This window comes from Oncorhynchus clarkii, chromosome 1 (genome assembly GCF_045791955.1).
Source record: "Oncorhynchus clarkii lewisi isolate Uvic-CL-2024 chromosome 1, UVic_Ocla_1.0, whole genome shotgun sequence".
Lineage (NCBI taxonomy): Eukaryota > Metazoa > Chordata > Actinopteri > Salmoniformes > Salmonidae > Oncorhynchus > Oncorhynchus clarkii.
In genome coordinates this window covers 39,853,194-39,868,041 of record NC_092147.1, presented here as the reverse complement: position 1 = coordinate 39,868,041, position 14,848 = coordinate 39,853,194, and the positions used below count along the sequence as shown (strand labels likewise).

At 42.3% G+C, this 14,848-nt stretch overlaps 1 protein-coding gene across 4 annotated transcripts in view; it reads right to left on the bottom strand.

Annotated features, from left to right (window-relative positions):
- Positions 1-380: 380 nt before the first annotated feature.
- Positions 381-14,848, bottom strand: part of LOC139406958 (liprin-beta-1-like) — an 80,246-nt gene continuing 65,778 nt past the window's right edge. For all 4 annotated transcript variants that reach the window (XM_071150183.1, XM_071150166.1, XM_071150176.1 and 1 more), the window contains 6 exons: positions 7,438-7,560; positions 4,810-4,935; positions 4,401-4,589; positions 4,029-4,187; positions 3,602-3,667; positions 381-3,205 (listed from right to left, as the gene is read on the bottom strand). In XM_071150183.1, coding sequence (XP_071006284.1) covers positions 3,122-3,205; positions 3,602-3,667; positions 4,029-4,187; positions 4,401-4,589; positions 4,810-4,935; positions 7,438-7,560 — 747 coding nt within the window. In that variant the 3' untranslated portion in view covers positions 381-3,121. The remainder of the gene's footprint in view (positions 3,206-3,601; positions 3,668-4,028; positions 4,188-4,400; positions 4,590-4,809; positions 4,936-7,437; positions 7,561-14,848) is intronic.

Genomic DNA, 14,848 nt, shown 5'->3' with positions numbered 1-14,848 from the left:
AACCTGTCCAGTCATTGTTCTTCATTATAGTTGAGGTTATATCCCTAGTTTAGCTCAGGACCACTATATCAGGATGGAGGATCAAGGTGATTGCCATACAAAATACATTGTCCAGACGACATCAACAGCAGCCAGCTGTGAATGAGGTAGTTTTACATAAAGAACATGGCACACAGCAGCCTACTCTACTTCTGCCTGAACAGAACCGAGGAAGCTGCAATGCTCTTGTCCTGACCCTCTATTTTGCTTTTAATATCTGTGTAAATGTGTTTTATCTGGTCATCATTCTGCAAATAGTGGCTTGTCAAACCTTTATCTTAAAGTGCACACAGAGTAGGAAACAGCATACAAAGTTGTTCAACTACTGTACAAATGGTCTGTGACTGTCATGTATCCCTTTATTGGCTTGGTGTTAACAAAAATAAGAGTCTCTACAAACATGGAGAGGTAAAGGCTTTTAAATGGTAATGAATCTGAATTGCAAAACAAACCTATATGCTATATGTTCTAAATATCCAATTCTACTTGAGAAATTAGACAGTTTCAATGAATTTATTGACCCTAGAAATGGGTAAAAACTCAACCAGTACACAGTACAAACTTTATCCTCATGTGGTTAGGGTGTTGCATAACAGTGTCATTGCTTTATCGCTCAACTCTTTCAACATGCTACAACAGCCTGAGTTCGTCACTTTCTGTTCTCTTGCCAATCCAATTCCATAAAGGAGTTGGCAAGAGAGCAGAAACAGACTGGCGCTACGGTATTCTCAAAATAACTATGCTATCTGGCAATATTTATGAATAGTTATCGCAGTACAAATTACAAGAAATCCATATTTCGTTAGCAGGTGTACAACATTTTGGCAACTAGAAAGGCTTCAATAACATGCAATGACACTTTAAAAAGGAATGATGTGCTTTGAACTGTACATTATAGGTGCAAATGCATTCAAATAAACACCATTACTGGGAGTGTCTAGGATATTGTGAGATGTGCTGAAAGAATAAAGAAGTTGCAGCTGAAATAGTCTGGTTTTCTTTGTAAACCATAGCAGCTGTCTTGGGGAATTCATTTAACTTGGGCAAAACTGCACAGCATATAACAATGTTTTTCATCCTCCGACAGTGACTGTTAAAAAGCCAAACATATTCTTTAAAATGACATTAGACTTTGCAAAAGCCCTACATTACATCTTAATGTAAAAAAAAGGGTTTATCAGATATTGATATGGCTCACTTTAATATTTAAATTCCACAGAAAGTTGGCTAGTATAAAAACAATGAGTACAAACGTCTCCAGTATCCAGCTGGTAGGCAAATTATGGTGGTATATTGCTCTGAAATAATTCCTCTCCAAATAGGACAGTTAATATGGACTTGTACTGTCAATAGTAGTTGGCTAAGGCCCAGTTGTCTGACATTTTAGAAAAACATTTGAGCACACTCAAGAAGTTTCGCACACACACACAAGAGAGAGAAGAATGAATATTGAGAGAATTGACATTGACTAAGGAAAATAAAATAAGTAAAATAAATTAATTGATGATTAAAGGTTAAATGTTACATTTTGAAAGCATGGAGAAATGTATAGTGGCAGAGGTGATTAAAGGGTGATTAGAACCATTTAGTAAGAGGGTTAACAATGTGTGATTTAAGTAATCCAGTAAAATAGTTAATGTGATGTTTGCTTTAAGGTATGATGCATATAGACTATGTTTGTTTAGTTTAGAGGAACAAGGCCTTAGGGCCTGTTGGAGATTGTTAATGGAAGGCTATAATGTTGAAATGTAATGATTAAATGTTTACATTTTTGGATATTTAAGAGGTAATGGGAGTAATTAGTTAAGTTGGAGGGGGATTAATATGGTGCCAAGTGGGGAATGGTAATGTGAAGAAAAAAAAGAAGTTTAAGGATGTTAGCTTGATCTGGAACTCTCCAGTTTAGAACGTTTAGGGGTGAAGCGGATTGACATGCAATTTAGGTGAGAAAAAGAAATTAAGATAAAAAAAACTGTTGAGAGAGTTGTATAAGCTTTTTCTTGTTATTAAATAATGTGCTTCTCATAAAATTGTAACAGACAAAACATTTTATTGGAACACCCCAATAGGGATTTAGTTAAGGGTGCTGAAGGTTGTCTATCAATTAAATTTACAGTAAATGTTTGCTTATAAATGATTTGTGATTGATTGGGGAATTTTTAATAAACTCACTTTATTGTTCTAAAACCCTGTGTCATCAGTCATACAACTAACTGCATGTCGTTTTACTCTAGGTTTATGAAATATGCTTGATTATTTGAGGATCTCTAGCTAATTCTCTTGGTTAATCATTCCATAGGAAACCCGAGTTGCTGGTATAAAGGAACATGGGACCCGAACTATAGGTACTGAGTGCATTGGTAGGAGTCGTAGGAAGGGGTGTCTCTCGGCTAAAAGCCAACCCAGAGGAGGGCGACCCGTTCAGTGTGCTGAGGTTGACACTCTGGCCCGGACAATCCTGAGAAGACGCCGGGTTTATAAGGTTCAGGGTGAGGGAGCGTAGGCACTCTACTTCGGGGATAGCCCACTTTACTGTAAGGCCCTTACTGTTGAGCTTGAGGAACAGTCCCTTGATGTAGACTAGCTCAGAGGTAAGGCAGAGAAGGATCTATCAGATCTGTAGGGATTAATGAGGATTGATAACTGACCTGCTATTGGGTAGACAGGGGCGAGTTGAATTGTTAATCCTGCATAGGGGGTATTTTAGCTTTGACAGCACCTTAAAAAACAACAGCGTATCAGTTCACATGACAACAGACATGGACTTTTTAATTTCTTTAAAAATGTTTTATGCCAAAAATACTAAAAGGAGATCTGGTGCTTGTTGGGAGTTACGGAAACTTGTTGGGGGGTATGGAGAGATGTTGGGGGGTACGGAGAGTTGGAGGGTACGGTGGAGTCGATGTGTGCTAGTGGCACACCTGGGTTCAGGAATACTTTTGAGTGTTTGCTTTAGCCTGCCTGGAGTGCCACTTTTATGCATTCCATCCCAAAAGGCAAGCTCAATCAAGCACAGCTGAAGTATTTTAAATGATTCCAAATAGTATTTCAATCCTGGTCGGCTAGTCCCATGGCGCTGGCCTCAAATGTTGGAATCGTCATCTGTTACGCTGGGGTTGGGAGAGTTAGAGATCTCTTTGAAGAATTCATCATCTTTCAGCATGCTCTGGAAACAGACAGGAAATACAGGAAAATAAGAATGAATACTAGAGGAGAACTGTAAAAAAAAAAACACTGAAATATTTATATTTATGTCACAAAGGCATCTTATACCCTAAAATATTGTTTAGTACAACTATTTGGATAGTCCTTAGTAGATGTTCAATACTCTGTCAACATTTGAACTAACTATCCACTAACCCCGAGCCTCAACTTTAACCCTTACCCTAACCTTTATTCTAAACCTAACCATAACCTTGCAAGATGTTGCTTATCAACAGATAGTTTGTTGATCGCATGACCATCTGTTGATCATCCATATGGGACTACCCAAATATAGTGACATATTGTTATCCACAAACCATATCAACATAACACTAACACAAGATAGTTTCCTTCATACCGTCAAGTTTTGGATGCCCTCAGAGAAGGCTCCAATCTGCCTCACAGTTCCCTCGGAGTCCTCCATCTACAATAACAGATACGTTTTTTGACACTCAACACCACTACTAAAAACACCTGTTAGTAGACCTGTTTGTGTATTCCTTCAGAGCAGCTGAACACTAAGTAGGCACAGTGTGCCTCAGTGTTCAATACATCTCCTGTCACGGTACTGACGACCAAACTCTAAACATTTAGAGAACAATCTAAAGGTGGAGGTTGAATGTAAGTATTGATGTGATGACTTTTTTATTATTTGGAGAACTTATGTGTACTGAGCACAATGCCGCCACTGCAGAGAAATGTCGGGCCAAAATGTGTGGGCTACAATCAGCATAGGAGTTGTGCAAGACAGCAAAAACAGATCTGGGACCAAACCAGAAGTTGACCTGTTCTAGCCGGTCTAGATCGTCCTCGTAGAGCTCATAGCCTTTTTGGAAGCTACGTCCCTTTGGCATCTCCACGTCCATGGGGCAGACATACTCCTCACTCTCATCCTGCCTCTTCTTTCTCAGGCTGCCAAAGCTCCCAAACGTCATCTTCCTCAGCTGGTGGGAACAGATCAATTCTCAAATGATTATGAATTGAGACTAAAGTTAATAACCAAAACCAGTGTCAAACACATGAGAACAATATCTTACCACAGCCAAACCCACATCTTCCCCTTCTCCATCACTCCTCACCCCTACCTACAGTAAAATCATGGCTGCATCCAAAATAGCACCATATTTCTTATATTGTGCACTACCTTTGACCCCTACCTTGACCTTGGCGGTGGCTGTAAGCAGGGTGTAGTCGGGGTTCTCTAGATAATCCTGTTTGAGCCCCTGGGCCTCAGATCCCACCAGCAGGTTGAAGTGGGTGGCCAGGTGCCTCCGCAGCAGGGTCTTGTTGGGGGGAATGTTCAGCAGCAGGGCCATGGTCTCCACATTGAACCGAGGCTCCAGCACCTGGGGGAAGAGGGAATATTATGAGATGTGGGATAGGTTGAGACGCATCCCATTCTCATTGTAAAGATAAAATTATAAATAACCAGAGTTTCATAGACGAAATAACCCATCATCTTTTCTACGCAGTCTCTATCTGATTTTAGATATTTGAGTTTAAACTTGTGGCCCACAATTATCAAGACAATTTTGGGCCACATTAAATCTGATCATTCTTTCTCACCATGAGTCCCCCGTGCACGCCGCTGCCCCTCAGGTTGGGGGCGTACTCTGCCAGGTCTACTGATCTCAGCCACTCCATTACTCTGTGATTGGTCCACTGGGAGATCTCTGCTGGTGTGATATTGTTCTGACAAATCAGGAGAACATAATGTGTTTACCAACACAACAAATGACTGAGCGACAGGATATGATAACACTTGTGTAGATTGAAGAAGTAGAGAACGAGTAAACAACAAAAAGGGGATGGTACAGTAACTATAGAAAAGGTGGACTTTATAAGGAGGTTTGACTGGTTCAGAGTTCAAAGTGCCACCATGGAACATCGATAAGAATGCAAATGAAAGGAGATAAAGCAGGAATCCAAATAGTGGGGTTTTATTTCACACAAACACAGGAGCACATGGGGAAAGGATGCAGGATAATGTTGTGGATTGATCGCATTTTTCAGCTTGGTGGTTTCGGGCACAGCACCAGCATCTCTTGAGGTTCTGGATCCAGTTTACCGTCTGGTCATTGGTAATCTGTCTGAAGTGTGCACATCTACTAATGTGGTGATCAGCTGAATAGCAGGTTGTACATGTGGGTATACGGGGTGATGATGGCTGACGACTCAACCTGACCAGTCTGGTATGGAAGATGCAGTGCCTTGGATGGGCCGGCGAGGGGAGTGACGCTGTTGACCTGATGCTGTTCTGTGTCGAGGCAGGCACCTCTGCCTGGAGCCAGGTGGCAAAGTCTGGTAGGTTGAAGGATACAGCACCTGTGCTAGATCTATAGTCATGGCCAAAAGTTTTGAGAATGACACAAATATTAATTTTCACAAACTCTGTCTCAGTGTCTTTAGATATTTTTGTCAGATGTTACTATGGAATACTGAAGTATAATTACAAGCATTTCATAAGTGTCAAAGGCTTTTATTGACAATTACATTTAGTTGATGCAAAGAGTCAATATTTGCATTGTTGACCCTTCTTTTTCAAGACCTCTGCAATCCGCCCTGGCATGATGTCAATTAACTTCTGGGCCACATCCTGACTGATGGCATCCCATTCTTGCATAATCAATGCTTGGAGTTTGTCAGAATTTGTGGGTTTTTGTTTGTCCACCCGCCTCTTGAGGATTGACCACAAGTTCTCAATGGGATTAAGGTCTGGGGAGTTTCCTGGCCATGGACCCAAAATATTCATATTTTGTTCCCCGAGCCACTTAATCATCACTTTTGCCTTGTGGCAAGGTGCTCCATGCTGGAAAAGGCATTGTTCATCACCAAACTGTTCATGGATGGTTGGGAGAAGCTGCTCTCAGAAGATGTGTTGGTACCATTCTTTATTCATGGATGTGTTCTTAGGCAAAATTGTGAGTGAGCCACTCCCTTGGCGGAGAAGCAACCCCACACATGAATGGTCTCAGGATGCTTTACTGTTGGCATGACACAGGCCTGATGGTAGTGCACACATTGTCTTCTCCGGACAAGCTTTTATCCGGATGCCCCAAACAATCGGAAAGGGGATTCATCAGAGAAAATGACTTTACCCCTGTACCTTTTGCAGAATATCAATCTGTCCCTGTTTTTCCCTGGAGAGAAGTGGCTTCTTTGCTGCCCTTTTTGACACCGGGCCATCTGAATCAACTTTAGGAGACGGTCCTGGCGCATGTTGGACTTTCTTGGGCTCCCTGAAGCCTTCTTCACATCAATTGAACCGCTCTCCTTGAAGTTCTTGATGATCCGACAAATGGTTGATTTAGGTGCAATCTTACTGGCAGCAATATCCTTGCCTGTGAAGCCCTTTTCTTGCAAATAAACTATGACGGCACGTGTTTCCTTGCAGGTAACCATATTTGACACAGGAAGAACAATGATTCCAAGCACCACCCTCCTTTTGAAGCTTCCAGTCTGTTATTCAAACTCAATCAGCATGATAGAGTGATCTCCAGCCTTGTCCTCGTCAACACTCACACCCGTGTTAACGAGAGAATCACTGACATGATGTCAGCTTGTCCTTTTGTGGCAGGGCTGAAATGCAGTGGAAATGTTTTTGGGGGATTCAGTTCATTTGCATGGCAAAGAGGGACTTTGCAAATAATTGCAATTCATCTGATCACTATTCATAACATTCTGGAGTATATGCAAATTGCCATCATACAAACTGAGGCAGCAGACGTTGTGAAAATTAATATTTGTGTCATTCTCAAAACTTTTGGCCACGACTGTACAGATGAAATGCTTGAATTCGCTAAACTGCTCAGAGGGGAGTTTCTCCAACAGGAGCTCAACATTGAAAGGAAAATATAAGTTGGCCGCCCCATGCATTCACCAACAGGAATAAGGAAGACTAGAGGGAGAAACTACTGCTTAAACAGTCAAGGGTGCTAATGAGCAAAGTGAAGACAGGTGAGGTGAGTGGTAATGGAGGGACGTGGCCAGAGGTTATGGGTGAGGACATGAGCCTTCACAACAGTAACAGTAGCATTGACAATGTATCATGTATCCCTGGAACCAGGGTTGTGTTCATTAGGGCCCACACCAGAAAACAATTTAAAACAACGGAAAGCAACAATAAGTCCTGTTTCAGTCAGATGTCTTGCGTTTGTTGCCTAATGAAAACGACCAGTGTTCCAGTGGCCTAACCTCATCGGAGGGCCGTCGGCGCAGGCAGTTGGGCTCGTAGTTGTTGAGGCGTAGCACCTGGATGGCTCTTTTGATGCTGAGGTGGTGGAGCACACTGCCCACCTTCAGAGACAACAGGTCATCCTAACAGAGGACACACAGGAACAAGAACGTTAAGAGTAATATCTCAGGTCAGACGGAAAAAGCCGGCAGGAGCCCTTAGTTGAGTTAGTGATGAGTTTTTTATTAAGCAAAGAAAAAACCTACTACCCAGCAGGTAAAGTCATATAATCTGATGAGATTCTATTTGGTTGTCTTGACCGAAGTAATATCAAGATAATACCGTTTTTTTCCCCAATCGCATTGCTGCTATTTTCACAAGTATGCAGTGAATTCTCAAAACTCTAGTACAAAATGCCAAACTGGTAACACTTGTAGTGCAGTAAGTCTTATATTCAAAATATAGGTATGTGAAATACAATGAGAACAGTTTGATTTAAAATCACTGAAACAATATCTTCTCAATTTACTTGTTTTAACAACCAGTTAATCCAATAGCAAAGAAAGTATATGCTACACTACTGTAAATTATAGTACATTACACTGTTTTCACAGTATGCAATACACCCATCAAAATTGACTGGAAATATAATTTATATCCCATGTGTAATCAAAGGTGTGGTCATTAAAGACATCTTTCACAATCATTGATGCAAATTTTTTTTTAATGTATTGTTCAGATACACAGTGAACAAAACATCAAGAGCACCTTCCTTATATTGAAATGTCCTTTGGGTGGTGGACCATTCAAATCAAATTGTATGTCACATGCGCCAAATACAGTGAAATGCTTACTTACAAGCCCTTAACCAACAATGCTTGAAGAAGTTAAAAAAAAGATAAGTAAAAAATATAAAATAAAAGTAACAAATAATTAAACAGCAGCAGGAAAATAACAAGCAAGGCAAAATACAGGTGGTACCGGTTAGTTGAGGTAATATCTACATGTAGGTAGTTACTAAAGTGACTCTGCATTCATTATAAATAGAGAGTAGCAGCAGAGTAAGAGAGGCATCTGAGTAGCCCTTGGATTAGCTGTTCAGGAGTCTTATGGCTTGGGGGTAGAAGCTGTTAAGAAGCCTTTTGGACCTCGACTTGGCGCTCCGGTACCGTTTGTCGTGGTGTAGCAGAGAGAACAGTCTATGACTAGGGTGCCAGGAGTCTGACAATTTTTAGGGCCTTCCTCTGACACAGAGGTCATTTTGAGGATGAGGACCCATGCTGAATCGTTTCAGTCTCCTGAGGGGGAAATAGGCTTTGTTGTGCCCTCTTCATGACTGTCTGGGTGTGTTTGGACCATGATAGTTTGTTGGTAATGTGGACACCAAGGAACTTGAAGCTCTCAACCTGTTCCACGACAGCCCCGTCAATGACAAAATGGGGTGTGCTCGGTCCTCCTTTTCCTATAGTCAACAATCATCTCCTTTGTCTTGATCACAATGAGGGAGAGGCTGTCCTGACACCACAAGACCCTGTCTCTGACCTCCTCCTTATAGGCTGTCTTATCGTTGATCAGGCTGTTGTTTGCCGAAACTTGATGGTGTTGGAGTCGTGCCTGGCAATGCAGTCATGAGTGAACAGGGAGTACAGGAGAGGACTGAGCACCCACCCCTGAGGGGTCCCCGTGTTGAGGATCAGCATGGCGGATGTGTTGTTCTCTACTCTTACCACCTGTGGCGGCCTGTCAGGAAGTCCAAGATCCAGTTGCAGAGGGAGGTGTTTAGTCCCAGGGTCCTTAGGTAAGTGATGAGCTAAGAGGGCACTATGGTGTTTAACACTGAGCTGTAGTCAATGAGTAGCATTCTCACATACAGTTGAAGTCAGAAGTTTACATAGACATTACGCAAATACATTAAACTCAGTTTTTCACAATTCCTGACATTTAATCCTCGTAAAAATTCCCTGTCTTAGGTCAGTTAGGATCACCACTTTATTTTGAGAATGTGAAATGTCAGAATAATAGTAGAGAGAATTACTTATTTGAGCTTTTATTTCTTTCATCACATTCCCAGTGGGTCAGACGTTTACATACACTCAATTAGTATTTGGTAGCATTGCCTTTAAATTGTTTAACTTTAGTCAAATGTTTCGGGTAGCCTTCCATAAGCTTCCCACAATAAATTTGGTGAATTTTGGCCCATTCCTCCTGACAGAGCTGGTGTAACTGAGTCAGGTTTGTAGGCCTCCTTGCCCGCCACGCTTTTTCAGTTCTGCTCATACATTTTCTATAGGATTGAGGTCAGAGCTTTGTGATGGCCACTCCAATACCTTGACTTTGTTGTCCTTAAGCCATTTTGCCACAACTTCGGAAGTATGCTTGGGGTCATTGTCCATTTGGAAGACCCATTTGCGACCAAGCTTTAACTTCCTGACTGATGTCTTGAGATGTTGCTTCAATTTATCCACAATTCTCCTACCTCACGATGCCATCTATTTTGTGAAGTGCACCAGTCCCTCCTGAAGCAAAGCACCCCCACAACATGATGCTGCCACCCCCGTGCTTCACGATTAGGATGGTGTTCTTCAGCTTGCAAGCATCCCCCTTTTTCCTCCAAACATAACGATGGTCATTATGGCCAAACAATTATATTTTTGTTTCATCAGACAAGGTTACATTTCTCAAAAAATAATGATATTTGTCCCCATGTGCAGTTGCAAACCGTAGTCTGGCTTTTTTATGCCGGTTTTGGAGCAGTGGCTTCTTCCTTGCTGAGCGGCCTTCCAGGTTATGTCGATATAGGACTGGTTTTTACTGTGGATACAGATACTTTTGTACCCGTTTTCTCCAGCATCTTCACAAGGTCCTTTGCTTTTCTGGGATTGATTTTGCACTTTTCGCACCAAAGATCGTTAATATCTAGGAGACAGAACGTGTCTCCTTCCTGAGCGGTATGAGGGCTGCGTGGTCCCATGGTCTTTATACTTTTGTACTATTGTTTGTACAGATGAATGTGGTACCTTCAGGTATTTGGAAATTGCTCTCAAGGATGAACCAGACTGGTGGGGGTCTACAATGTTGTTTCTGAGGTCTTGGCTGATTTTTGATTTTTCCATGATGTCAAGCAAAGATGCACTGAGTTTGAAGGTAGGCCTTGAACATACATCCACAGGTAAACCTACAATTGACTCAAATTATGTCAATTAGCCTATCAGAAGTTTCTAAAGCCATGCCATCCTTTTCTGGATTTTTCCAAGCTGTTTAAAGGCACAGTCAACTTAGTGTATGTAAACTTCTGACTTCAACTGTATGTGTTCCTTGCAGTGTGGAGTGCAATAGAGATTGCATCATCTGTGGATCTGTTGGGACGGTATGCAACTGGAGTGGTTCTAGGGTTTCTGTGATAATGGTGTTGATGTGAACCATGACCTGCCTTTCAAAGCACTACAGATGTGAGTGCTACGGGTCAGTAGTCATTTATGTAGGTTACCTTAGTGTTCTTGGGCACAGGGACTACGGTGGTCTGCTTGAAACATGTTGGTATTACAGACTCCGTCAGGGACAGGTCTAAAACTGATTTGAGTTTCCCTGCATTAAAGTCCCCGGCCACTAGGAGCACCGCCTCTGGATGAGTGATTTCCTTTATTATTGATTGATTGTAAGTTGGCTAATAGAACTGATGGTAAAGGTCAATTACCCTCTCAGCGACAGATCCTTACAAGGCACCCGGACCGTCGTCCACGATTCCTCCGTCTTTTCCTCCTGCGAATGACGGGGATGAGGGCCTTGTCGGGTGTCTGGAGTAAATCCCTCCCATCAGACTCGTTGAAGAAGAAAAATGCATCCAGTACGGGGTGAGTAATCGCTGCCCTGATATCAAGAAGCTCTTTTTGGTCATAAGACACGGTGGCAGAAACATTATGTACAAAATAAGTCACAAATAACGCGAAAAAACATACACAACAGCACAATTGGTTACGGATCGTAAAACGGCGGCCATCTCTTTCGGCGCCATTCTTGATACACACGGGAAACTGTTGTGTGAAAAACCCAGCAACAAATTAAACAAATGAAAGGAATGAAAGAAACTTAACGTTTAGCAGGCACTAGTTTGCATCAAGCACTAACTCTACTCTCAGCCATAGGTTCTCATCGACATTGCAGTCAATGTCCTAATTGTTCATTCGCCTGGTGAAAAACTGGTTGGCATGGCGAATCCAAACCTGACATTGGTCTGGATTGATGTCATCGCATGCATCACCCATGGCCTGGAGGAGAGTCGCATGCTAATACAGATGGCAATCATACACACCTGTATTGTAATCACGCATTGTATTGGACTCACTGTTGTCCCATTGGATAAAAGCATCTTTTAAGTAAATGGCACATTTTACAGTAATAAAGTACTGTATTGGCCAATTACATTTTAGTAAAGCAGTGTAAACCCCCCATCAAAAAGACCCCAGCAACTCCATTTTGGAAACATGTTTACTGTACACACACACAGTTATTACACACACAGTACCTTCAGTAAAGTATTCAGACTTTTTCCACATTTTGTTAGGTTACAGCCTTATTCTCATCAATCTACACACAATACCCCATAATGACAAATAAAAAAGAGAAAAGAATAATAAATATCACATTTACATAAGTATTCAGACCCTTTACTCAGTACTTTTTGAAGCACCTTTGGAAGCAATTACAGCCTTGAGTCTTCTTGGGTGTGACACTACAAGCTTGGCACAACTGTATTTGGGGAGTTTCTCTCATTCTTCTCTGCAGATCCTCTCAAGCTCTGTCAGGTTGGATGGGGAGCGTTGCTGCACAGCTATTTTTAGGTCTTTCCAGAGATGTTTGTTCAGGTTCAAGTCCGGAGTCTGGCTGGGCCACCCGAAGCCACTCCTGCGTTGTCTTGGCTGTGTGCTTAGGGTCGTTGTCCTGTTGGAAGGTGAACCTTGGCCCCAGCCTGAGCGCTCTGGAGCAGATTTTCATCAAGGATCTCTCTGGTACTTTGCTCCGTTCATCTTTGCCTCGATCCTAACTAGTCTCCAAGTCCCTGCCACTGGAAAAAACACCACAGAATATTGCTGGTGGTGACCAAGCTTCATCGTAGGGATGGTGCCAGGTTTCCTCCAGACGTGACGCTTGGCATACAGGCCAAAGAGTTCATTCTTGGTTTCATCAGACTAGAGAATCTTGTTTCTTTAGGTGCCTTTTGGAAAATTCCAAGCAGGCTGTCATGTAACCTTTACTGAGGAGTTGCTTCCGTCTGGCCACTCTACAATAAAGGCCTGATTGGTGGTGTCCTGCAGAGATGGTTGTCCTTCTGGAAGGTTCTTATCTCCACAGAGGAACTATAGAGCTCTGTCAGAGTGCACATTTGAGTTCTTGGTCACCTCCCTGACCAAGACCCTTCTCTCCCGATTGCTCTAGGAAGAGTCTTGGTGGTTCCAAACTGTATTGACGGTGGTGCTGGTTGTCCTTGCTCGCTGTAACTAAGAAAGTAATACATGGTACTAGGAGTGGAAATCATTTTTTTTTCTGTGAATGTTGGAGTTTATGTAAGTGCAATGGATATAATCAAGCCACGCTTTGAGCCTGGATGGGAATGTGGATGCGAATTGGAAAACATTTCGGCAGCGGTTTTTTCTGTATATGTCTGCCATTGGAGTTACGAAGGAGCCGGATGAATGTAAAGTTGCTATTTTTCTTACTATAGCGGGTACCCAGGCAATCGATATATTCAATACCTTCACGTTTGCAAATGAGGAGGATAAAGACGAGTTCACGGAGAAACTGGATCAGTTTGATGCATATTGTTCACCTAAGAAGAACGAGACATATGAATGTTGTGTTTCACTGTCGTATACAACAGCAAGGTGAAAAGTTTGACGTCTTTCTTACTGATTTGAAATTAAAAGCACAGACATGTAATTTTGTAGACCTAACCTCATCTATGCTTCAAGATAAGACTGTGTTTGGTATAAATGACTCCAGAGTTATAGAAAGATTTCTGAGGGAAAGTGAGTTACATTTGGACACTGTAGTAAAAATGTATATGTCAGGCGAATGCAATTGAATATTAAAACCTTTAGCTCCACACCAGCAAGCACTGCTATGGAGGTGGAAAGCGCAGCAGTGGATATTGTAGATAAGGACACAAGGGGGCGCTATGAGCAAAGGAGCCACAAGCAATACGACTTTGATCAAAGGATACACAAGCAATATGAATCTAACAGGTGTGGCACCAGGCACCAGAACAGGAAGTGTCCTGCCTTTGTGACATTTCGCTACAAAATGTGTATTGCAAAGGACAAGTATGGGGGACAAAATGTTCACACTATTGAAATGGAGGAGAATGAACAAAGTGATTTGTTTGTGGGCACTGTGAGGACACAAGGGGGCGCATGGAGGATGGGCAAGAACCATCACAGGTCCATACTATAGCTAGTGACCATTGGGTTGAACCACTAGTGGTCAATGGTACAATTTTGACCTTAAAGCTGGATACAGGAGCTAAAGTCAACCTAATTAATATGAGGGATGTTCATGAGTTAAAGCACAAACCAGTCATCATGCAAAAGGCTGTGGCTCTCAAAGCGTACAATGGCCACGCAATTGAGACTAAAGTTTTGTGTGGGCTGACTGTAAAGCGAAAAACAAGAAGCCACACACTTATGTTTGTGATTGAACCAGAGGGGCATGATTCTCTCTTGGGAAATACAGCATGTGAGTCGTTGAGACTGGTTAAGCGAGTGTACACCATTAATGACTGACTGGCTGCACAGTGTTCAACGGGTGACAAGTCATCAAAATGGTGAGGAGATTGCACAAAGATATTCAGATGTGTTCACAGGATTTGGAGCAGTACCTCTCCTTCACTCGATTACCCTCAGAGAGAATGCCAAGCCAGTGATACATGCACCGCGCAGAGTACCTGGTGCCACTACGGAAGGATCTAAAGGAGGAGTTGGGAAGAATGGTGAAACTCGATGTGCTCGTGAAAATAGAGGAGCCTACCAACTGGGTCAATTTCATGGTGTTGTTCGGAAAAGGAACGGCGATCTGAGAGTGTGTATGGACCCCGAAGACCTTAATAAATGTATCAAAAGGAGCATTTTAAGATTCTTAAGAGGGAGGAGATAGTGTGTGAAATGGCTGGCGCACATTATTTCTCCAAGTTGGATGCTTCAAATGGATTCTGGCAGGTGAGGTTGGATGCAGCCAGCACCAAGTTTTGTACAGTCAATACCCCCTTTGGAAGATATTCCTTTAAGAGGTTACCTGTTGGCATAAGTTCTGCCCCTGAGCTCTTTCACAAGGCCATGGAAAGGGTCATTGAGGGGTTAGAGGGAGTTTGTGTGTGTGTGGATGATTTCCTGGTCTGGGGGTCCACTATTCAGGAACAAAATGAGCGGTTGGAAAATAATC